General features: G+C 35.7%; 2 protein-coding genes across 2 annotated transcripts in view; one reads left to right on the forward strand and one right to left on the reverse strand.

The window, feature by feature from the left end:
• The window catches only part of FGF7 (fibroblast growth factor 7), a 62285-nt gene extending 55695 nt beyond the window's left edge, over nt 1–6590 (forward strand). Inside the window, exons 3-4 of the mRNA XM_068551254.1 lie at nt 4396–4499; nt 5529–6590. Of these exons, the coding sequence (XP_068407355.1) occupies nt 4396–4499; nt 5529–5723 (299 nt within the window). The 3' untranslated portion in view covers nt 5724–6590. The remainder of the gene's footprint in view (nt 1–4395; nt 4500–5528) is intronic.
• FAM227B (family with sequence similarity 227 member B) overlaps nt 1–25527 on the reverse strand; it is a 264205-nt gene that overhangs the window by 154768 nt on the left and 83910 nt on the right. The window lies entirely within an intron of this gene.

Raw genomic sequence — 25527 nt, forward strand, 5'->3', positions numbered from 1 at the left:
AGCAATGAATGGCAGTTCCAGTTGCTCTGCATCCTTGTCTGCAAATGGTATCTTAAAAAATTTCAGTCATTCTAATAGTTGTGTAGTGGTATCTCGTTGTTTTATTCTGTAAGTCCCTAATGACATATAATGTTGAGCATATTTTCATATGCTTATTTGCCATCTGTGTATTTTCTTTGATGAGACATCTGTTCAGACCTTTTGCCCACTTTTTAACTGGGTTGCTTATTTGTTTATTGTTGAGTTTTAAGAGTTCTTTATTTTGGAAATACGAGATGTATTTTTTGTGTACATGTATGTATGTATTTGGATGTACTTCTATGATATAAAAATGAATGGAATCTATAGCCTTGAATGTAATATAAATATATAATGGTGAAGATTTTCCATCTAACAATCCCAGCTTGACAGAAAATCATAAAAGTCATTTAACATTAAAATGTTTTTCTTTTTTGGTACCAATTCTTAGTTTTAACGTGCCCAAGAAAGTATATTTGGTCGAGGACAAAATTAAATGTTCTGAGTGGCCTAATAACCATTAAGCCACTGTTTCCACTTATTTTCAACTTTAAAATAATTCTTAGTTATCATGCTAGAACATCTATATTAATATATGGCCCCTCAAAACTTTTAAATATAAATCTTAAAAGGTTCAGGGAAAAGAAATATTGAAGGAGCTGGGATTGGTGGATTTTTACGTGATCAAACACTAAGAATTTTTTTTCTGCTAACTCATGAAAAGACATGGAGGAACCTTAAATGCATATTACTAAGTGAAAGAAGCCAACCTGAAAAGGCTACATACTCTATGATTCCAACTATATAACATTCTGGAAAAAGCAAAACCATGGAGACAGTGAAAAGATCAGTGGTCTCCAAGAGTTGCGGGTAAGGGAGAGAAATGAACAGGCCGAGAACAGAGGACTCTTAGGGCAGTAAAAATACTCTGTATGATACAAAAATGATGATACGCGTCCAAACACCAAGAGAAAACCATAAAGTAAACTATGGGCTGTGGTTGATAATGATGGTCAATGTAGGTTCATTAATTATAACAACTGTACTACTCTGGTGGGGGATGCGATAACCGGGGAGGCTATGCATGTGTGCAAGCAGGGGGTAGATGGGAAATCTCTGTACTTTCCCCTCAATTTTGCTGTGAACCTAAAACTTCTCTAAAAAATAAATTCTTAATAAAAACTTTTTTTGAAAACAGGAAAGTTAAAACACTTTAAAATCTGTAGGAACACTACTTCCTACTCTGTACTTAAATGAAAGAATGATAACTTTAGTTTCTTCATTCTTGGGTTTTCTTGAATAAAAAAGGGCACAGCACACAGGGCAAAACAGACCAGAAAGTCAGGATTGATAGCGTATTAATTCTGCCAGTACTACTTAATGCTCTTCCAAGCAATATATTTTTAGGTCTGTTGATTTCCTAGTGAAATGATTTTTTAAATATGTCAAACAATATAGAATATTACTGTGTCAGGAACCTTGCCATTTTCAAGTCTGTCCTCATCCTGGTTAAAAGTAGAATCTTTAAAGATTGAACATCTGTTCATATGCTTATTTGCCAACTGTGTATCTACTTTGGTAAGGTATCTGTTCAGACAATTTGCCCGTTTTTTAATTGGGTTGTTAAAAATCTAAAGATTTTTTGATGTCCTTAACCCCAATGTGTGGAGGGATAAGATTAACAATGTTTATCACCTGTTGAGTGTCAGAGTGTAACAAAAATATGGTGGGCAATGGGCAGACAGAGGATAGAGGAAAAGGGTTTAGAGATGGGACAATATGAATATATTGTCATGACTAAGCCTGAAGGGAAAGTGTCCACATAGCATAATCAACAATACCTCTATCATTCTATAGTTATATTTTGTAGACAGTTGGTCTATAAACAAAAAAGCCAGCAAACATGACAGATTTCATTCCCTAATTAAAACTGAGCATGAAAGATACTCTAAGCCTATGCATCAGTACTCTCCTTTCTAAGAGAAAATATTGAATAAAGAGGGAAATAGCAGGAGAAAGGGACTAGAAGGAAAAAACTGACTTCAAAACATTTTACAGTGGTAAGATCTTTAGAAATCAACTATTCCGTGTGTTTTTAAATAGATATATTTACTCAATTTTGAAGGTATTGCAAAATTGGTTGAATCAGTGAATTTCTTTAGTATTCTTCATTGTATTGATATAAACTTAACCTACTTGGATTCTGCTGCGTAATAAATTATTTCCCTTTGATCTTCCTTTGCTGAACAAGAAGAGTTAGCTGCCAGATAAAGTGCTCCAAGAGGGCAGGGTTTGTCTCTGAATTGAGCCTAGCACAGAATTGGCTCTCGCTGAAGATTTGTTGAATTTTGCATGAATGCATCAGCAACACATCCTTCACATGCTTGTAAGCAATTGTTAACATTTCCCTTAGCCTCTCCTTCAGGGCTGTTTCTCCAGAAGTTTTCTTTTCTTTTAATTAAGGTGTATCTACGTGTGTGTTGACATATGTATTTTGCTGTTTATACTAGATTTTAACTTCTGTAGTTCAGAAACCAGTGCTGTTTTTCTTAATTTGTATCCTAAAATTACCATACAGTTCTATGCATTCTGACAATGCTTCATAAATACTTTAAAAGATAAATATCCATTCCTTTGCATTTTCTTCATAGACCTCAATTTCTAGATGAGCAGCTGTAGAACTCTCAATTGGATGAGCTCTGACTAGTGCTAAGCATAGTATAGTGGGAAAATGGTTTCTATATGCAGCATATATTGGAAACAGATAACACATATTAACTAGGCTACATTAATCCTGATGAAATGGGTAAAAATTTTATTCTCCAGATAGGAAAACTGAAGCTAGAAGAATAAATAAGAGGATGAAGTGAAGGCATGGAATAAAAAATTAGAATTTCCTCCACTTAAGTGAATATTTTAGAAAACAGCTTCTGGAAACTTGATTTATGCAGATAATTTTCACTTGGAATTTTCTTTGCATTATGTTAAGCGCAAGAAAGAGAATGTCTCAAGTTGAAAGTATAATTAACAGTAGTTACATAAAATGGTTCACTAAACTTTTAATTTCTACACCATTTAAAAAAATTGAGAGTTTTTTACAGTAGTTAGAGTCATTAAAATACAGCACTTTAGGAAATGATATATAATGAAACAGTAAGTTAACATTCTTGTGGCAATTTCAATAATGGTTAAAAAATTAATTAAATGGTGTAAAGTTATAAAATATTATATGAGCAGGACTCATAATTTGGTTTTAGACTGTGTTTTCATTATCAAAAAACTCACTATCAGTTTAAAATATTTAATATTTTTTAGGGTACAAATGAACTTATGTACAAAACAGAAACAGAATTACAGATGTAGAAAACAAACTTATAGTTACCAGGGGGTAAGGGAGGGGAGGGATAAATTGGTAGACTGGATTGACATATACACACTACTATATATAAAATAGATAACTAATAAGGACCTACTGTATAGAACAGAGAACTCTACTCAGTACTCTGTAATGGCCTATATGGGAAAAGAATCTAAAAAAGAGTGGATATATGTATATGTATAACTGATTCACTTTGTTATACACCTGAAACTAATACAACATTGTAAATCAACCATACTCTAATAAAAATTTTAAAAAGTAAATCAAAATAAAATATTTAATTTTTTAAAGGTAGTTGGTTCTGTTTACCATCATTTACAATTGCTTTAATCGGAATTTTATTCATTTTTAGTATATTCAAGAAATATTCTGTCAGCGCTAATTATTAATATAAAGTTTAAGTAGAAAATTAAAGATGTTAGCTAATTATATACTTTCATAGCATTATATAATGATTAAGAGCCAGACCTTTTGGGTTCAAATTCCACTTCTGCCACTTACAAGCTTAGACTTTGGGCAAATTACTTCTTTGTACCTGAGTTTCTTGATCTGTAAACTGGAGATAATATGAGTACTTGCCTTATAGTCTTGGTGATAAGTACATGTATTAATACATGAGTGCTAAAACAATCCTTTGCATGTGGTATAAATTCAGTAAACATTAGGTATTATTGATGTTATTATTATTATTATAGTAAATTAGAACTGTAATTCTAGAGAAGAAAAAGCTAAATTCAAATATGTAACTCTTTTTTTTGAATCCAAACATCTTTTTCTACAAAATAAAAAATCAATAGTTCGCACTTCCCACATTTAATAAGGACTAATCTGGTGTTTGTGTGTACATGTTATGGGTGGATGGGGGTCTCAGGCTGAGTAAATAATCACATTAATAATCTTAACTTCCAAATGAAACAGAAATAAGGACAAATGGTCATTCTTGGATAATTTGCAAAGCTGAGTGAATAACTGACATATCTTTCTGTGATTCCTTGCAGACATCATGGAAATCAGGACAGTGGCCGTTGGAATTGTAGCAATCAAAGGAGTGGAAAGTGAATATTATCTTGCAATGAACAAGGAAGGAAAACTCTATGCAAAGGTATTGATAATTGATAGCTTAGACTTAATTTCTCAAACTTATTTTTGTCAAAAATATCTTCCCTTTCTGAAAAGTAAAAATGAAATTAATTCCTCTCAAACTACATAATTCAATGATTTCATTAAAATATTTTATACTTAAGAATTAAATTTTCTGTGTGATCTTGGACAATTTGCTTAAGTTCTCTGGACTTTGGTTTCTTCATCTGTAAAACAAGTCAGATTAACTGACCTCTAAGGATCCTTCCAGCTCTAAAATTCCATTTGTACTTTAGATTCTAAAAATCTAAAATGTCCATCTGTCAGTATTAAAGCTCTTTTTATTAAAGTTCACCCAATGTGCACTTTGCTGACATGATAATTCTTGGGGAAAAAAAATCCAGACGTTTGTTTATCAACATCAATCTCACAATCACGGGCTTTGAACTGTAAGCATTCCCATTGTTCCCACTTTATTATAACATGAAATATGCAACAGTTTATCCCACTATAACAAAGTATAATTGACTTTCCTTTGTATTCCTGGCACAGACTACATAAAAATACAGGTTTAAGTGAATGAATGAATAGTTGGATGGATGAACAAACTAACTTTTTATTTTCCATCACTATCACAGGCAGTGTAATAGTAAATGAAAAAAAGTTGTGAAATATGTCCTTCAGCTGAGGGAGGCAGAGGCTCTGCTAGTTGTATCAAAATGTCAGTGTTAGGGAGAGTGACTTGGGCATAGTAATATGAGAGCTGCTAATTAGGGGGAAATAACTCTTAATACTTAAGAAAAGTAGCAACTGACTGCCAAAAAGCTACATGTTTGAAACTATGTTGCATAACTAAATGTGTATCATTTTATCTTTTAAAAAATTTAATCCTTTTTCAAATATGCTAAGTATGTATAATAAACTGCATTATGCCTGCTCAAAAAAAGTCATGTATGTTTTAATTCTACCAAATATTACTGCTTATTCTTTGTCTAATTGAGTCCCTCCAAAAATCATTTGGATAATGTTGTTTGTTTGTTGTTCTTTGCAGAAAGAATGCAATGAAGATTGTAACTTCAAAGAATTAATTCTGGAAAACCACTACAACACATATGCATCAGCTAAATGGACACACAGTGGAGGAGAAATGTTTGTTGCCTTAAATCAAAAGGGGGTTCCTGTAAGAGGGAAAAAAACGAAGAAAGAACAAAAAACAGCCCACTTTCTTCCTATGGCAATAACCTAATCATATATGGCATATAAGAAACCAGTTCCAGCAGGGAGATTTCTTTAAGTGGACTGTTTTCTTCCTTTTTTTTCTTTCCTTTTTTTTTTTTTTTTAAGTAACCAAGAAAGGCTGGAAAACTACTGAAAAACTGATCAAGCTGGACTTGCGCATTTATGTTTATTTTAAGAGACTGCATTAAAGAAAGATTTGAAAAAATATACACAAAAATCAGATTTAGTAACTAAAAGTTGTAAAAAATTGTAAAACTGGTTGTACAATCATGATGTCAGTAATAGTAATGTTTTTTTCTTAAATTAATTTACCCTTAAGACTATGTTAGATTTGATTATCTGATAATGATTATTTAAATATTCCTATCTGCTTATAAAATGGCTGCTATAATAATAATAATGCAGATGATGTTATATAAGATGTGTCAGACCTAAAAGCTGCTGGAATGATTTGTCAGATAATCAAGCCAACACTAACCATGGAAGATGAGCAGTATCTGAATGATTTCTAGTGAAAAATTATGAACCACTTAAATTCTAATCAGAAAAGAAGGAATATTCTCAAAAATTCTATTATGGAAATGAATCAAAGAGGTAGTTTTACAAGAGTATAAGATTAGAACATGCTTGTACCTATTAACAAGAACAAAATTCCTAATGCTGCTCCCAATTGAAAGGGTATTGCTTAAAGGATGTTTTCAAAAATCTTGTATATAAAATAGCAATAATGATGATAATACTGTACTTCATCTCACTCACCACAAAATAACATTTTATAATCCCTAAAAGTAAAATTCAAAAACCTTTTATGTTTTTTTCAAGTAACATAATCTATCTTTTGTATAATTCATATTCGGGAATATGGCTTTTAATAATGTTCTTCCCACAAATAATCATGCTTTTTTCCTGTGGTTACCGCATTAAACTCTATTTTAAGTTGTATTTGAACTTTACTGTTTTGTTATTTAAGTTTATGTTATTTATAAAAAAAAAACCTTAATAAGCTGTATCTGTTTCATATGCTTTTAATTCTAAAGCAATAACAAAACCGTCTGGCTCAATTGCAAGTTACCCCTCCCCCTCATGAGCAACACCAAGTCTAGTACACAGTACTCAGGCCAGCAAATCCTGGACAGCAGACAAAAATGACAGCCTGCAGCAATTCTTACAATAGACGTCTCACAGGGAACAATACAAAAATGTGAACTATGTTTTGCCACATACTCTTGTCAACTAAATTGGATCTTATAAGTAAAATCACTGTAGATAAAAGAACTTACAGGATTTTAAAGTTAAACTATATTTGAGTTCATGAGTAGAATAGTACAACATTTAAAAAATATGCATATTTAAAGTTAGTAGTTTTTCTAATCTCTAGAAATCTCTGCCATTCAAAATATGGCAGCATTGAAAGTTGTTTTCCTGTTCAATGGCAAGAGCACAATGCTCAAAGTAGAGTCTATACTTAGGGATTTGAGGCCCTGAATAGCAATGAAGGCTTGAGGCCAGGCTACAGATAATGGACTTATTGGAAAGATAAATTTCTACTTCATAATTCTGGCATTGGCAGATCTTGTTAGCACTTTATTGTTCATCAGTAGAAGGCCAACATTTATCTAAATTAAATTGGTGGTATGCTAATAAGGGTGGTTTTAATTTCAAAGTATTTGCCTTTTTAGTCCCTTTATTTTATACAAATATTATCTGATAATACATTTATAAGAGAGAGTTACATGAAAAGGCTAAGTTAACAGAAATAACAGGTTCATTTGATTTTCTTGTGACTCAACCTACATGATGAGGCTGCAGGAAGCTAGAAAGAATTGCCCTTCCTCAGATATACTCTGGGGAAATGCCATGAATGATATTAACTGTTGTATGATTCAAGGGCCTTGCTAGTCTAGGTTCCTAGATCAGGCTTCTGTTACTGGTGTCTTGTGAACATACTGAGAGCAGAAGAGGACCTATGTGGTTTTTTTTTTTTTTTTGAGGACCTATGTTTTTCATATTTGTTTCCTTAGTGTCTAGCAGAGTGTCTGTCCATAATCAATTTTTTATATGAATTCACTCAATGTTTGAGTATCAAAGAAAATTCATAATGAGACTAACCGTACTTTATTTTAAAAAGTTAGGGTGCAAACATGATTATATGGAAATTTAAACAGAAACAGTGTGTATGTATATAAGATATGAGCTATATTAGGACCAAATACTCTGACTATAGAGTTATAGTTATGAACAAATTACAAAGCAATGCTGAATTAACCAACATTTAGCAGTAAGTCCAATCCAGTAGTGTTTCTAGAAACACTTACTTATAATTCTTTATCCTCCCTCCCCCCTTTTTTTTTACACTTAACATGAAAATTTTAGAAAATAAAATCTTCACTAGTTACATACACTTAGAATTCAAGAATCTAAAAACTGCAAGTGGCCTTAGTCCTTACTATTCATTTGTAGACCAGGAAATTGAGATTGTAACAGATCCCAAATCACATAGCTGGTTAGGTTCAGAGCCGCCACAAGAGTCTAGGTCATTCAGCATGTACTTCCTACTCTTGGATGATTAGGATTATTAGTTAGTGGTCTTTTAAAAAAATTATTCCTATTGACATATAACCTTTATATTTGCATGCAAATGTGACATGTTTTGGCACTTCACTTCATATATAATAGTCTATACTGTCATATTTGACTCAAAAGGAGGAAAAAAATGATGAAATTTCTAATTCTGACTCCTATTCAACTTTTAAATGCACCTCTTTACTTACAAATGGAAAGCACTGTGCAAAATAGCCAGATAAACAGAGTAACCTTTTCTAAATGTTCTTTGAAAGAGAAAATTGGTTAAATACATTGGTTGCCAAGAATTAGGAAGGAAAAAATTAAACAGAAGAATATAAAATGTTAACAAAAGAAGTAATAAAAAAGATACTTTCAATGCAATTAGTGAACTAAAACATTGTTACATAAAAAATGCTATAATATAAATTATCAGCCTTTGAGTTGGCTAAAATTCAACTTAATGACAGAAGAGAAGGGATGCTGGAGATAAATTCTTAGTTCCCATCTCTTAGAGTTTGCCCTTCTGATTCTCTAAAGTGACAAATAACATAGAGATGGACTATGGGACCGGCTATAGTAAAAGCAATTCTGTATCCACAAATATCCTAAATCAGAGCCTCTCACAATTTTCTACTGAAATACCAATAGTAGTAGAGGTAGAGAATGAGAGTCTAAGGAATAATGCAAAGGTAGCCCACCAAAGACACAGATTTTCTTGAAAATCATTCTCTTAAAACACATGTGATTTTTGCATTTTATTCCACAATATATTTATGTTTGCTTTAGTATAAAATTCACACCAGTGAGAAAAAGTGATGCATCAGAAAGATATGTAAGCTTTATCATGTGGCTTCATTTACACTACTATCCCACTGCCATATACTTGGGCATAAATAAGACACAAGAGATCCTGTACCTCTCATACTTCAACTTTACACACAGGTGACACATGGCTAAAGAAAACCAAAAGTTTATGTAAAAGTTTACTATGAACCAGAGTGACATTAAAAATATTTAATGATGAGTATGAGTGGTTACTGGTCAATCAGAATATACCACTGCTCTATTAGAATAGATTCAGGCCACTGTGACTAACTTGTGGGTATCTGATGATTATCAGCCTTGACCATTTCTATGATCACCTTAAAAGTTTTTAGAGAATATCTATTAATTGGTCTCTCTGATTTGAGTTCTTAATGCATATCTTAATATGACATAGTTCATTAAACCTTCATGCCTATTTCAACACTGTTGCCAGGCTACTCTTTATTTTAAGCTTTACTATTTTTAATTGATAGAGAGCTGATATACAATATTAGGTAAGTTATAGGTGTCCAATATAGTGATTCACACTTTTTGAAGGTTATATTCCATTTATAGATATTATATTGGCTATATTCCCTGTGTTGTACAATATATCCTTGTAGCTTATTTTAAACATAATAGTTTGTATCTCAATTTCCTACCCCTATATTGCCCCACCCCCAGGCTACTCTTTTTTCCACTTCTATATTCATACAGCAGAGCGGCTGCTTTCAATGAAGGTGATGTACCTTCCGGCCCACATATGCTTCCACTCATCCTCTAACTTCGAATGGTTTGCCAAGAAAACGTACTTTTTTTTTTAAACATCTTTATTGGAGTATAATTGCCTTACAATGGTGTTAGTTTCTGCTGTATAACAAAGTGAATCAGCAATACGTATACATATATCCCTATATCCCCTCCCTCTTGCATCTCCCTCCCACCCTCCCTATCCCACCCCTCTAGGTGGTCACAAAGCACCGAGCTGATCTCCCTGTGCTATGCGGCTGCTTCCCACTAGCTATCTACTTGACATTTGGTAGTGTATATATGTCCATGCCACTCTCTCATTTCGTCCCAGTTTACCCTTTCCCCTCCCCATGTCCTCAAGTCCATTTTCTACGTCTGCATCTTTATTGCTGTCCTGCCCCTAGGCTCGTCAGAACCATTTTTTTTCTTTTTAGATTCCATATATATGTGTTAGCGTATGGTATTTGTTTTTCTCTTTCTGACTTACTTCACTGTCAATAACAGACTCTACGTCCATCCACCTCACTACAAATAACTCAATTTCATTTCTTTTTATGGCTGAGTAATATTCCATTGTATATATGTGCCACATCTTCTTTATCCATCCATCTGTCGATGGACACTTAGGTTGTGTCCATGTCCTGGCTATTGTAAATAGTGCTGCAAAGAATATTGTGGTACATGACTCTTTTTGAATTACGGTTTTCTCAGGGTATATGCCTAGTAGTGGAATTGCTGGGTCGTATGGTAGTTCTATTTTTAGTTTTTTAAGGAACCTCCATACTGTTCTCCATAGTGGCTGGATAAGTTTACATTCCCACCAATAGCACAAGAGGGTTCCCTTATCTCCACACCCTCTCCAGCATTTCTTGTTTGTAGATTTTTTGATGATGGCCATTCTGACTGGTGTGAGGTGATACCTCGCTTTAGTTTTGATTTGCATTTCTCTAATGACTAGTGATGTTGAGCATCCTTTCACGTGTTTGTTGGCTATCTGTATATCTTCTTTAGAGAAATGTCTATTTAGGTCTTCTGCCCATTTTTGGATTGGGTTGTTTGTTTTTGGATATTGAGCTGCACTTGTAAATTTTGGAGATTAATCCTTTTTCAGTTGCTTCATTTGCAAATATTTTCTCCCATTCTGAGAGTTGTCTTTTTGTCTTCTTTATGGTTTCATTTGCTGTACCAAAGATTTTAAGTTCCATTAGGTCCCATTTGTTTATTTTTGTTTTTATTTCCATTTCTCTAGGAGGTGGGTCAAAAAGGATCTTGCTGTGATTTATGTCATAGAGTGTTCTGCCTATGTTTTCCTCTAAGAGTTTGATAGTGTCTGGCCTTACATTTAGGTCTGTAATCCATTTTGAGTTTATTTTCATGTATGGTATTAGGGAGTGTTCTAATTTCATTCCTTTACATGTAGCTGTCCAGTTTTCCCAGCACCACTTATTGAAGAGGCTGTCTTTTCTCCATTGTATATTCTTGCCACCTTCATCAAAAATAAGGTGACCATATGTACGTGGGTTTATCTCTGGGCTTGCTATCCTGTTCTGTTGATCTGTATTTCTGATTTGTGCCAGTACCATATTGTCTTGATTACTGTAGCTTTGTAGTATAGTCTGAGGTCGGGAGCCTGATTCCTCCAGCTCCATTTTTCTTTCTCAAGATTGCTTTGGCTATTTGAGGTCTTTTGTGTTACCACACAAATTGTGAAATTTTTTGTTCTAGTTCTGTGAAAAATGCCATTGGTAGTTTAATAGGGATTGCACTGAATCTGTAGATTGCTTTGAGTAGTACAGTCATTTTCACAATGTTGATTCTTCCAATCTAAGAACATGGTATATCTCTCCATCTGTTTGTATCATCTTTAATTTCTCTCATCAGTGTCTTATAGTTTTCTGCACAGGTCTTTTGTCTCCTTAGGTAGGTTTATTCCTAGGTATTTTATTCTTTTTGTTGCAATGGTAAATGGGATTGTTTCCTTAATTTCTCTTTCAGATTTTTCATCATTAGTGTGTAGGAATGCAAGAGATTTCTGTGCATTAATTTTGTATCCTGCTACTTTACCAAATTCATTGATTAGCCCTAGTAGTTTTTTGGTAGCATCTTTAGGATTTCTATGTATACTATCATGTCATCTGCAAACAGTGACAGCTTTACTTCTTCTTTTTCTATTTGGATTCCTTTTATTACTTTTTCTTCTCTGATTGCTGGGGCTAAAACTACCAAAACTATGTTGAATAACAGTGGTGAGAGTGGACAACCTTGTCTTGCTCCTGATCTTAGAGGAAATGGTTTCAGCTTTTCACCATTGAGAACGATGTTGGCTGTGGGTTTGTCATATATGGCCTTTATTATGTTGAGGTAAGTTCCCTCTATGCCTACTTTCTGGAGGGTTTTTATCATAAATGGGTGTTGAATTTTGTTGAAAGCTTTTTCTGCATTTATTTGAGATGATCAATGGTTTTTATCCTTCAGTTTGTTAATATGGAGTATCACATTGATTGACTTGCATATATTGAAGAATCCTTGCATTCCTGGGATAAACCCCACTTGATCATGGTGTATGATCCTTTTAATGTGCTGTTGGATTCTGTTTGCTAGTATTTTGTTGAGGATTTTCGCATCTATGTGTATCGATACACATAGATGCAAAATTGGCCTGTAGTTTCCTTTTTCTGTGACATCTTTGTCTGGTTTTGGTATCAGGGTGATGGTGGCCTTGTAGAATGAGTTTGGGAATGTTCCTCCCTCTGCTATATTTTGGAAGAGTTTGAGAAGGATAGGTGTTAGCTCTTCTCTAAATGTTTGATAGAATTCGCCTGTGAAGCCATCTGGTCCTGGGCTTTTGTTTGTTGGAAGATTTTTAATCACAGTTTCAATTTCAGTGCTTGTGATTGGTCTGTTTATATTTTCTATTTCTTCCTGGTTCAGGCTCAGAAGGTTGTGCTTTTCTAAGAATTTGTCCATTTCTTCCAGGTTGTCCATTTTGTTGGCATATAGTTGTTTGTAGTAATGTCTCATGATCCTTTGTATTTCTGCAGTGTCAGTTGTTACTTCTTTTTCATTTCTAATTCTGTTTGAGTCTTCTCCCTTTTTTTCTTGATGAGTCTGGTTAAAGGTTTATCAATTTTGTTTATCTTCTCAAGGAACCAGCTTTTAGTTTTATTGATCTTTGCTATCGTTTCCTTCATTTCTTTTTCATTTATTTCTGATCTGATCTTTATGATTTCTTTCCTTCTTCTAACTCTGGATTTTTTTTTTTTGTACTTTCTCTAATTGCTTTAGGTTTAAAGTTAGGTTGTTTATGTGAGATGTTTCTTCTTTCTTGAGGTAGGATTGTATTGCTATAAACTTCCCTCTTAGAACTTCTTTTGCTGCATCCCATAGGTTTTGGGTCGTCGTGTTTTCATTGTCATTTGTCTCTAGGTATTTTTTGGTTTCCTCTTTAATTCTTCAGTGATCTCTTGGTTATTTAGTAGTGTATTGTTTAGCCTCCATGTATTTGTATTTTTACAGTTTTTTTCCTGTTATTGATATCTAGTCTCATAGCGCTGTGGTCAGAAAAGGTGCTTGATATGATTTCAATTTTCTTAAACTCACCAAGGCTTGATTTGTGACCCAAGATATGATCTATCCTGGAGAATGTTCCATGAACACTTCAGGAGAAAGTGTATTCTGTTGTTTTTGGATGGAATGTCCAATAAATATCAATTAATAGTAATGGTAATTACCAATTAGACACAGCCTTCTTGGTTGCTGCAGCAGCAGCCTTGGTGTTTCATGCCCGTCTCTGGCGTCTGCGCTGATAGCCGTGGCTCGCACCGTCTGTGAAGCTCGTTTAGGCGGTGTTCTGAATCTCCTCGCACACCCCGTAACAATGGTCTCTTGAGTCTTAGGCAGTTTCAGATTTTTTCCTGGACTCCCCACAGGTTAGCTGTGGCTCACTAGCCCCCTTCAGGCTGTGTTCACGCAGCCAACCCCAGTCCTCTCCCTGGGATCTGAACTCCAAAGCCCGAGCCTCAGCTCCCAGCCCCCACCCGCCCCGGTGGGCGAGCAGAGAAGCCTTTCAGGCTGGTGAGTGCTGGTCGGCACTGATCCTCTGTGCGGGAATCTCTTCGCTTTGCTCTCTGCACCCCTGTTGCTGCACTCTCCTCTGTGGCTCTGAAGCTTGCCCCCCACGCACCCCCCATTTCCACCAGAGACAGGGCTTCCTAGTGTGTGGTAACTTTTCCTCCTTCACAGCTCCCTCCCAGAGGTGCAGGTCCCGTCCCTATTCTTTTGTCTCTGCTTTTTCTTTTGCCCTACCCAGGGGAGTTTCCTGCCTTTTGGGATGTCTGAGGACTTATGCCAGCATTCAGTAGGTGTTCTGTAGGAGTTGTTCTATATGTAGATGTATTTTTGATGTATTTGTGGGGAGGAAGGTGATCTCCATGTCTTACTCCTCCACCATCTTGAAGGTCCTCCTTACTTTCTCCTGAGTTGAGAAGATTTGCCAGAAAGCAACAGAGAAAGTCCTAGTCTCTTCAATTTCAGGAGTTTCCAAATCCTCAAATTGAATTTATGAGATGATAAAAATTTATTTTCTTTTCATATGAATAGAACTTTTAGTCTAATAATTGAAATGTGAAATGAATAATAACATTTAGCTTGAAGATGGAAGGCCTTTCTCTTGATAAATCCAGCCAGACACGTATTAGTTATCTATTGTTGTGTAACAAATTATCCTAAAACTTAATGGCTTAAACAGCAAGTTTTCATTATCTCATAGTTAATGCAGTTAGGGACCTGGGCATGGTTTAGCTAGGTGTCTCTAGCTAGAATCTTTTATAAGGCTGCAATCAAGGTGTTGGCCAGAACTGCAGTTATCTGTTACCTCAATGCTCAACTCAGAGAGGGGAGGGATCGACCTTAGATCCTCACTGGTTGTGGGTTTGAAATACCACTTCTTCGCCACTTGAGCCTCTCCATAGCTCCACTTACAACATGGCAGTTTGTTTCCCACAGAGCAAGGAATCAGAGAGAATGAAAAAGAGTGCTCAAAACAGAAGTCACAGTATTTCATAGCCTAATCTTCAGAAGTGTCTTGTCACTTCTGCCTGTACTCAAGGGGAGGGAATTAACAAAGGCATACAAACCAGAAAGCAGGAATCACTGGAGGCCATCTTAAAGGCTGACTAACACAAGTCAGAAACAATATTTTTAAGGCCACTGCCACAAAGACAGGATTCTTTAGGGCCTAATAACGAGTAATTCATGGCTTTCAGTGGTGTGGTGAGCCATTCAGCAGAGAAAGATGAAGTAGGTATATCCTCTGTGGCAACATATTTGATCCTTCCCTGAGGGATACTTTATGGTACAATGCCACATAGGATAACTGAGAAAAGGTTTGAACCACAGTGTGCACTGCCTATTAGCTTGAGTTGCGCCTTCTTAGATCTCCTAATGTAGGTGGAAAACTAACATCACTTTGCCTCTACATGAAGGAAATGACCCTGTCTTCAGACACAACATGAAGATAACCTTCCCCTCCACCACCCTACCGCAAGAGAATAAGATCATAAATGCCAGTTGAAATTCCTCAAGCCATAGAGTTTTGTCCTAGATGGTGGAGGTAATCAGTCACAAGTTACCCAAGATCATATGAGGATAAGACCTAAACAGACTTGAAAAACAATTTATTTTAATGCAAGCTGCACATTGGAATCACCTGGGATTTTTTTATATACATATATAATGAGACCTAGGCCCCACCCCAGACCAACTGCATCAGTATATCTGGGATGGGGCCCAGGCACTGGTATTTTTAAAGCTCTCCAGGAGATTCTAATGGGCCTATGCATTTGAGAACCAATGACCTAAATGATGGCAGCAGGGGTGGAGAGGACTTTTTAGGAATTATATCTGATTCTTTATCTTTGTTTCTTCCTTAAACACCCTGAAAAGCCTTACGTTGCTTCCCACCTAATTCCATATTTTCTAAGATGGTTCTAAAGTCTGCAGTGCTTCTTGGATCCCTGGTTTTCCTATTGTCTCCATATTTTGTTATTCATATTGGGGCTAAAAGGAAATGCAAACACTGGAAAGAGAGCCACAGTTGTTTTTGCAATGAAACAATTATGGAGTATAAAGTGCACAAAGGACACCCTCTCCCTACTCCCAACACCTGCCACACACACACCATAGTCCATTCTCAAACAGAGCAGCCAGAGTGATTCTGTTATATCATATCTCAGATAATGCAATTTCTCTATTCAAAACTGCAGCTGTTTTCCATAGTAGAATAAAAGCCAAAGTCCTTAGAGTGGCCTATGGAGGGGCAATGGAAAAATGTAAGTGATTAAAAACTTAAATGTTAAATTAGGTATGGGGAAAAAAACAGGAAAAAAAATAATAAAAGTCTAGAATTATGCACTCAGATTGTTTGGCAGATATCACCGAATTCTCATGCCATTTTAAAGAAACTCTAACTGTACACTGTAGACAATATTTTAATGGGCATGATATGCCCATTGATATGGAAAAGACAATAGTCCCATATAAAAAATTGACACATGAATGTACACAGTTATGTTTGAAGTAAAGAAAATACTTAAGGCATATGTACATATCAATTTAATGAGTCTCCACTTTAAAATTTTTCTATTAATCAACCAATTAATGGATCCAGCTAGGCTGGGTGAGACTTAACTGATCTATTGTTGGTTATTTTGGATGTTTCAAATTTTTCACTAACATAAATATGATTTTTTTGTACATACTCCTTTATATTTCTGATTATCTTATTAAGATAATTATAAGAAACAGAATTATTAGACCAATAATTTTTAAATCCTTTAAAAATGTAAATTGCAAATTTGATTTTCAAAAAGCTTTTCTCCAATATATATTCCAACCCTCTGTACATGGGAATGGATAAACATTTTCCCTAAAATTTATGCTCAAAATTTAGTCAGCTTTATTCTTACCTCTACTTCTCTTTGACTATCTGTTATCACCAAAACCTAGCTAGCCTCTTCTTTTTCAACATCTCAGATGTATGTCTTTCTTGGTCCTTTACAACCTCATTACCTCATGTCTAGAGTTTAGCAATTGTTCCCTAATCATTCTTCTGTCTCAAGTTCCTGCCCATCTCAAATACTACCTATTTCCTTAATCTTCCTGAAATACTACTTTGACGATGTCAGTTGTCAGTTAGAGAATCCATGTTAGCTGCTTACTGCCTATTGGATTTAATTTAAATTCTTTAAAATAGCATCCAAAGCTGTCAAACAATTGGCTCTACTTTATCTGTCCAATCTTCTCACTGCTCACCATAAACCTTAGAGTTCCCTTAGTCCACTGTGTTTATCCCATTGTCTTTTTCTCCTCTCTAGTCCTTAATTTAAAAAAATGGATCTCATCTATTTTGTTCACTTACATATCCCAAGCACCTTTAACAGTGTCTGGCACAGAATAAGCAGTCAGCAAATATTCATTCAATTGATAAACCAATTCCAATTCAGTGACAGAATAATGAGCACACCTCATTACAAAGCATTATTCCAATATTTAAGCAATATATAAATGTAGCTGTTGCAAATGAATAGAAATGTGGGTTCAAGGTGACGGAACCCACATCTTGAGGTGGGGTGGGTTCAAGGTGATGGAATAGGAGGATGCTGGACTCACCTCCCCTCACGAAAACATCAAAGCTACAACTACATATAGAATGACTCTCACTGGGAACTAGCAGGAAAGCTCCTCTAGAATCAACGCTGTGAGGAAAGATTCACACACAATCTGGTAGGAAGGGAGAGGTGATCTGGTCAGGACCTGCATCCCTAGCAGAGGACACAGAAGAGGAGGGGGCTATTTCACAGGCTCAGGGATCCTTCCTGGGGAGTGAGGGGTTTTGAGACAGAAGGGAAGGGGTCAGGGCACAACCTTTAAAAGAATGACATAGCTGTTGAGGATACTACATAAACTGGTTAGAACCAATTAGGCCCAAGGTGGCAGAAAATCTGACTTCCAGTAGACCTTGAGCCTCATTATACGCCCATTGTAATACATTAGCGTGCTAAATGACACACCCACAGGTGCCATGACAGTCCCGAGGCCAACCATAAAAGGGCAAAAAGTGAGCAGTGGCCCAATTCCTCGAAATCCCCACCACTTCCTCAAAATAGTTGGAATAACCCTCCCACTTATTAGCCTATGAAATTACCCAGCCCGTGAAAACTAACTACCCCGTCTTTTGGGGCCTCTCTCACCTTCTGAGATGGCCTACGCTCTGTCTTTGGAGTGTGTTTCTCCTAGGGCTGCTCTCGCCTTCTGAGATGGCCAGCATTCTGTCTATGGTATGTGTATCTCTGCTTTCACTTTACTATGGCTCGCTCTTGAATTCTTTCTGTGTGGAGCCAAAGACCCTCACTTGGCGGGCCCATCCCAGGGACTCACCCAAGACCTGGGACATGACCATCCTCTCATGTCCCGTTTTCCTGCAAATTCTTTACAAAGGATATTAATAAATCTACTTCTTGCCTATCACTTTGCCTCTCACTGAATTCCTTCTGCATGGAGACATAAAGAACCTGAACTTCATTAAGTCCTGAGATGGGTTGCATTGTTTCAGTTAGAAGATTGTGGGTTCGAGTCCCAGCTGAGGTGCAAATGGGTTTGAGTCCTCTCCTAAGTCAGAGGCTGTGGGTTTAAGTCCCATCTGAAGTGTGGCTGGGTTCAAGTCACATCTGAAGGGGTGCAGTTTCACTCTGATCAGGGTATTGGCAGCCATTGCCAGCATACCAGCATGCACCTTGGTGCACAGACTTGGGAGGGAGTGAGACTAGCTCCAGGGCAGAGACGATTATCACACTCGAGCATGTGTCCCTTCCCACACTGAGTGAGCCAGCTCATTAGTGTAGCACCAACCCTTCTGGCCTGACCCAACGTCTAACCGAGGCAAGCGCACTGGGGAAAAGTGAAACCAGCACAGAAGTGCAGCCCCAAGCCCTCAGGCCCCAGCCACCCCTAAACCAAGGTGGAGAAACCCTGGAGAAACCCAACTCCCTCAGGGCTCCTGTTCCAACCTCTTGGACCCAGACCCCACCCCTGATAGAGCAGTGATGGACACTGAGCAAAGGAGAAGTCCCAGCTTGCACCTGGCTCTGGCTTCAGCCTTACTTCCCACCAAGGTGTTGGCTGCCAGCACACCTCAGGGAAAGACCTGGCCCTTGCTCATTTCAGGTATAGCCACCTAACAAAGCCTCTGGGCACAAGAAAACTGCATAGGGACACTCCCACACAAGGACACACCCTCAAGATCAGAATAGGTAACTGTTTCACCTAATTTCATAGAGACAGAGAAATTTAAACAAAATGAGAAGACAGAAGAATATGTTTCAAACAAAAGAACAAGAAACCACCCCTGAAAAAACTCCAATGAAACAGATATAAACAATTTACCTGATAAAGAGCTCGAAGCAACAGTAATAAGAAGGCTACCTGAACTTGGGGAAAAAAATAGATGAACACCATGAGAACTTTAAGAAAGAACTAGAAAATGGAAAAAAGAACCAGTCAGAGCTGAAGAATTCAATAACTGAATTGAAAAATACAATATAGGAATTAACAGCAGATTAGGTGATAACAGAAGAATGCATGAGCTATCTGGAAGATAGAATAATAGAAATTACACAATCAGAATAGCAAAAAGAAAAACAAATTTAAAAAATGAGAATAGTTTAAGGGAACCTCTGGACAATATCAAGTGTACTAACATTCACATTACAGGGGTCCCAGAAGGAGAAGAGAGAAAGGGGTAGAAATGTATTTGATGAAATAATGGCTGAAAACTTCCCAAACATGAAGGAAAGAGATATCTAGGTACAGGAATCACAGAGAGTCCCAAAGAAAATGAAAACAAAGAGACCCACACCAAGACATATCATAGTTAAAATGGCAAAACTTAAAGAGAGAATTCTAAAGGCAGCAAGAGAAAAAAAAATGTTACATACAAGGGAACCCCCATAAGGCTATAAGCTGATTTTTCAGCAGAAACTTTGCAGGCCATAAGGGAGCGGCATGATACATTTAATGTGCTGAAAGGAAAAAGTCTACAACTTAGGATACTCTACCCATCAAGGTTGTCATTCAGCACTGAAGGAGAGATATAGAGATTCTCAGATAAGCAAAAATTAAAAGAGTTCATAATACTAAACTGACTGTACAAGAAGTGTTAAAGGGTCTTCTTTACGTGAAAAAGAAAAGGCTATAACAAGAAATAAGAACTTAAAAGAAGGGAAAAATCCCATTGGTAAAGGCAAATATATAGTAAAGGCTGTGAATCAACCACTTAAATAAGCTAGTATGAAGATTAAAAGACAAAAATTATAAAATCAACTATAACTACAATAAACAGTTAAGGTATCTTTTCCAACCACAGTGGTATGAAAGTAGAAGTTAATTACCGGAAGAAAAATGGGGAAAACACAAACACATGGAGACTAAACAACATGCTACTAAAAAACCAATAGGTCAACAAAGAAATCAAAGGAAATCAGAAAATACCTTGAGACAAATGAAAATAAAAACACAACTTTCCAAAATCTATGGGATGCAGCTAAAGCAGTTCTAAGAGGGAAGTTTATAGCAATATAGGCATACCTCAGAAAATAAGAAAAATCTCTAATAAAAAACCTAACCAACCATCTAGAGGAATTAGAAGAAGAACAAAGTCCAAAGTCAGCAGAAGGAAGGAAATAAAAAGATCAGAGTGGAAATAAATAAAAGAGACCCCCCAAAAAATAATAGAAAAAATCAATAAAACCAAGAGCTGGTTTTTGAAAAGATAAATAAAATTGGTAAGCCTTTATCCAGGCTCATTAAGAAAAAAAGAGAGAGGACACAAATAAAATAAGACATGAAAGAGGAGAAGCTATAACTGATATCACAAAAATACAATCATAAGATAGTACTATGAGCAGATATATGCCAACAAGTTGGACAGACTAGAAGAAATGGATAAATTCCTAGAAACATACAATCTTCCAAGACTGAAGCAGGAAGAAATAATCTGAACAGACTGACTACTAGTATTAAAATTAAATCAGTAATCAGAAAACTCCCCTATCCTCCTATCCTTCTCAAACTATTCCAAAAAATCGAAGAGAAGGAAACACATCCAAATTCATTCTTTAAAGCCACCATGATACCCAAACCAGGCAAAGACATTACAAAGAAGAAAATTACAGGTAAATATTTCTGATGAATATAGATGCAAAAATCCTCAATAAAATATTAGCAAACCAAATTCAGCAACATATAAAATGGATCATACACCATGATCAAGTGGGATTTATTCCAGGGATGAAAGGATAGTTCCATATCCACAAATCAATGTGATATACCACATTAACAAAATGAAAAATAAAAATTACATGATCATCTCAATAGATGTAGAACAAGCATTTGATAAAATTCAACACCCATTCATGATAAAAACTCTAAAAAAAGTTAGTTTAGGACTTGTCTGGTGACACAGTGGTTAAGAATCTGCCTGCCAATGCAGGGGACACGGGTTCGAGCCCTGGTCTGGGAAGATCCCACATGCCACAGAGCAGTTAATTTAGAAGGAAAATATCTCAATATAAAGGCCATTTATGACAAATCCACAGCTAACATTGTACTCAATGGTGAAAAATTGAAAGGTTTTCCTCTAAAATCATGAACAAGGCAAGGATGACCACTCTCACCATTTCTATCTAACATAGTATTGGAAGTCCTAGCCACAGCAATCAGACAAGAAAAAGAAATAAAAGGCATCCAAATTGGAAAGGAAGAAGTAAAACTATCACTATTTGCAGATGACATGATACTATATTTAGAAAACCCTAAAGTCTCCACCAAAAAACTATTAGAACTAATAAATGAATTCAGTAAAGTTGTGAGATACAAGATCAATATACAGAAATGGGTTGCTTTTCTGTACACTAATAATGAACTATTGGAAAAAGAAAACAAGAAAACAATTCCATTTTACACTTGTATCAAAAAGGATAAAATACCTGTGAATAAACTTAACTATACTCTGAAAACTATAAGACATTAATGAAGGCAAGTGAAGATGATACAAAGAAATTGAAACGTATCCCATGGTCATGGATTAGAAGAACATTATTAAAATTTCCATACTACCCAAAGCAATCTACAGATTTAATGCAAGCCCTATCAAAATACCCATGACTTTTTTCATAGAACTAGAACAAATAATCCTAAAATTTTTATGAAACCACAAAAGACCCTGAATACTCAAAGCAATCTTGAGAAAAAAGAACAAAGCTGGAGATGTCATGTTCCCTGACTCCAGACTACACTACACAGCTATAGTAATCAAAACAGCATGGTACTGGCATAACAACAGACACATAGACCAATGGCACAGAATAGAGAGCCCAGAAATAAACCCACACACATATGGTCAATTAATCTAGGACAAAGGAGATAGAAGTACATAATGAGGAAAGACAGTCTCTTCAATAAGCACTGTTGGGAAAACTGAAAACCTACATGTAAAAGAATGAGATTAGAACATTTTCTCACACCATATATAAAAACAAACTCAAAATGGATTAAAAACCTAAATTTAAGACTAAAAACTATAACTCTAGAAGAAAACGTAGGCATATACTTTTGATGTAAATCTTAACAAGATTTTTTTGCATCTTTCTCCTCAGGCAAGAGAAACAAAAGCAAAAATTACAAATGAACCTAATTAAACTAAAAGCTTTTGCACAGCAAAGGAAACCATCAACAAAACAAAAAGACAACATACTCAATGAGGAAAGATATTTGCAAATGGTATGTCTGTTAAGAGTAAATATCCAAAATATATAAAGAGCTCATACAGCTCATTGTCAAAAAAACAAACAACCTGATTAAAAAATGGGCAGAAGACCTGAATAGAATTTTTTTCAAAGAGGACCAACAGGCACATGAAAAGATGCTCAACATCACTAACCATCAGAGAAATGCAAATCAAAACCACAATGAGATATCACCTCCAACCTGTCAGAATGACTATCATCAAATAGACAACAAAAAATAAATGTTGGCAAGGATGCGGAGTAAAGGAACTCTTGTGCACTGTTGGTGAGAATGTACATTAGTATAGCCATTATGGAAAAGAGTATGGAGGTTCCTCAAAAAATTAAAATTAGATCTACCATATGATCCAGAAATTCCACTCCTGGTTATATATCCAAAGAAAACAAAAACACTAATTTGAAAGGATTAATGCTCTCCTATGTTCATAGCAGCATTATTTACAATAGCCATAACATGAAATCGACCTAAGTGTCTATCAACAGATGAATGGATAAAGAAGATGTGTATAAAAAAATAAGATGTGTATGTGTGTGTATATATATATATATATATGTGTGTGTGTATATATATATATATATATATATATATATATATATATACACACCCACACATATACATACATACATATACACAATGGACTGTTACTCAGCCATAAAAAAGAATGAAAAATTGCCATTTGCAGTAACATGGATGGGCCTGTAGGGTATTATGCTTAGTGAAATAAGTCAGACAGAGAAAGACAAATATGCACATTTTCACCTATATGTGGAATCTAAAAAATAAAACGAATGAATATAACAAAACAAAAACAGACTCACAGATACAGAGAATAAACTAGTGGTTACAAGTGGGGCAATGGGTGGGGGGAGAGGCAAGATAGGTGAATGGGATTAAGAGGTACAAACTACTAGGTAGAAAATAAATAAGATACAAGGATGTAATGCACAGGGAATATAGCCAATATTTTATAATAAATTTAAATGGAGTATAACCTATAAAAATGTTGAAGCAATATGTTGTACACCTGAAACTGATATAACATTGTAAATCAACTATACTTCAATAAAAAAGAAACATACCACCTTGTTTTGTTCAACCTAGTGACTTAATCTCTTAGAAATATTCAAATTCTTGGGACTTCCCTGGTGGTCCAGTGGTTAAGACTCCGCACTCCCAATGCAGGGGCCCAGGTTTGATCCCTTGTCAGGGAGCTAGAGCTCACTTGCCACAACGAAGATCCCACACGTGGCAATGAAGATCCCGTGTGTTCTAACTAAGACCCGGCACAGCCAAATAAACAAATAAATATTAAAAAAAAGAAGTATTCAAATTCTTGCTATTCACTTCTCCTTAGCATGATATTTCCACATCACTCACTGGAGTATGTTAATGCATTTAATAATACGATAAGAACCTGCTGCTTTTTACGCTAACCAGCACCTCTGACCACTGCTACCCATCTACAGACCAATGTACCTGGGGGGGGGGGCATTCGCAAGTCACCCTATGGCAGACCATGGAAAATTATCTTGGAAGCTAAATTAGTAATTAAGAAGTTGCATCCCAGCAAAGGGAGGATAAATGATTTTAAAAGATATATTATCCAAGTTATTATGAAGTCTAATTCACAACAATCAAATTTGGATAGTTCTGTAAAAACACTACTAGTTTCTGGTTCTTTGGGCTACAACTATTCTATGCTACATATTGTTTACCCCACTTCCGTTCACATAGTCTTTCTTCACATAGTATAAAAGCCAAAAAAAACAAACAACCCAATTAAAAAATGGGCAGAAAATCTAAACAGACATTTCTCCAAAGAAGACATACAGAAGATTAAAAAGCATGTGAAAAGATGCTCAAAATCACTAATAATTAGAGAAATGCAAATCAAAACTAGAATGAGGTATATCACGTCACACCGGTCAGAATGGCCATCATCAGAAAGTCTACAAATAATAAATGCTGGAGAGGGTGATGGGAATGAAAACTGGAACAGCCACTATGGAGAACAGTATGGAAGTTCCTTAAAAAACTGAAAATAGAGCTACCATATGATCCAGCAATCCCACTCCTGGGTGTACATATGGAGAAAACCATAAGTCAAAAAGATACATGTACCCCAATGTTCATTGTAGCACAATTCACCATAGCCAGGACATAGAAGCAACCTAAATGCCCATCTACAGAGGAATGGGTACAGAAGATGTGGTACATACATACAATGGAATATTACTCAGCCATAAAAAAGAATAAAATAACTCCATTTGCAGCAACATGGATGGACCCAGAGATTCTCATACTGAGTGAAGTAAGTCAGACAGAGAAAGACAAATATATGATATTGCTTATATGTGGAATCTAAAAAAAAGGCTACAAATGAAATTATCTACAAAAACTTGTATCTTTGAAATAGAGTTACAGACGTAGAAAATAAATTTATGGTTACCAGGGGGTAAGGGAGGGGAGGGATAAATTGGAAGATTGGGATTGACATATACATACTACTATAAATAAAACAGATAACTAATGAAGACCTACTGTATAGCACAGGGAACTCTACTCAATACTCTGTCCTATAAGGGGAAAGAATCTAAAAAAGAGTGGATATATGTATTTGTATAGCAATTCACTTTGCTGTACACCTGAAACTAATACAACATTGTAAATCAATTATACCCCAATAAAAATTTTAAAAATTTAACCAATAATAGTACAATAATACAACTTATTGAAATTATTGCCACTTTGGGAGTTTATATCTCTGGCCATCCTATTACTGTTTTGGGGGTTTCCTCACTCTTTAGCCATGTAAATTTCTTGGTTTTCTT

This window comes from Eschrichtius robustus, chromosome 1 (genome assembly GCF_028021215.1).
Source record: "Eschrichtius robustus isolate mEscRob2 chromosome 1, mEscRob2.pri, whole genome shotgun sequence".
NCBI lineage: Eukaryota > Metazoa > Chordata > Mammalia > Artiodactyla > Eschrichtiidae > Eschrichtius > Eschrichtius robustus.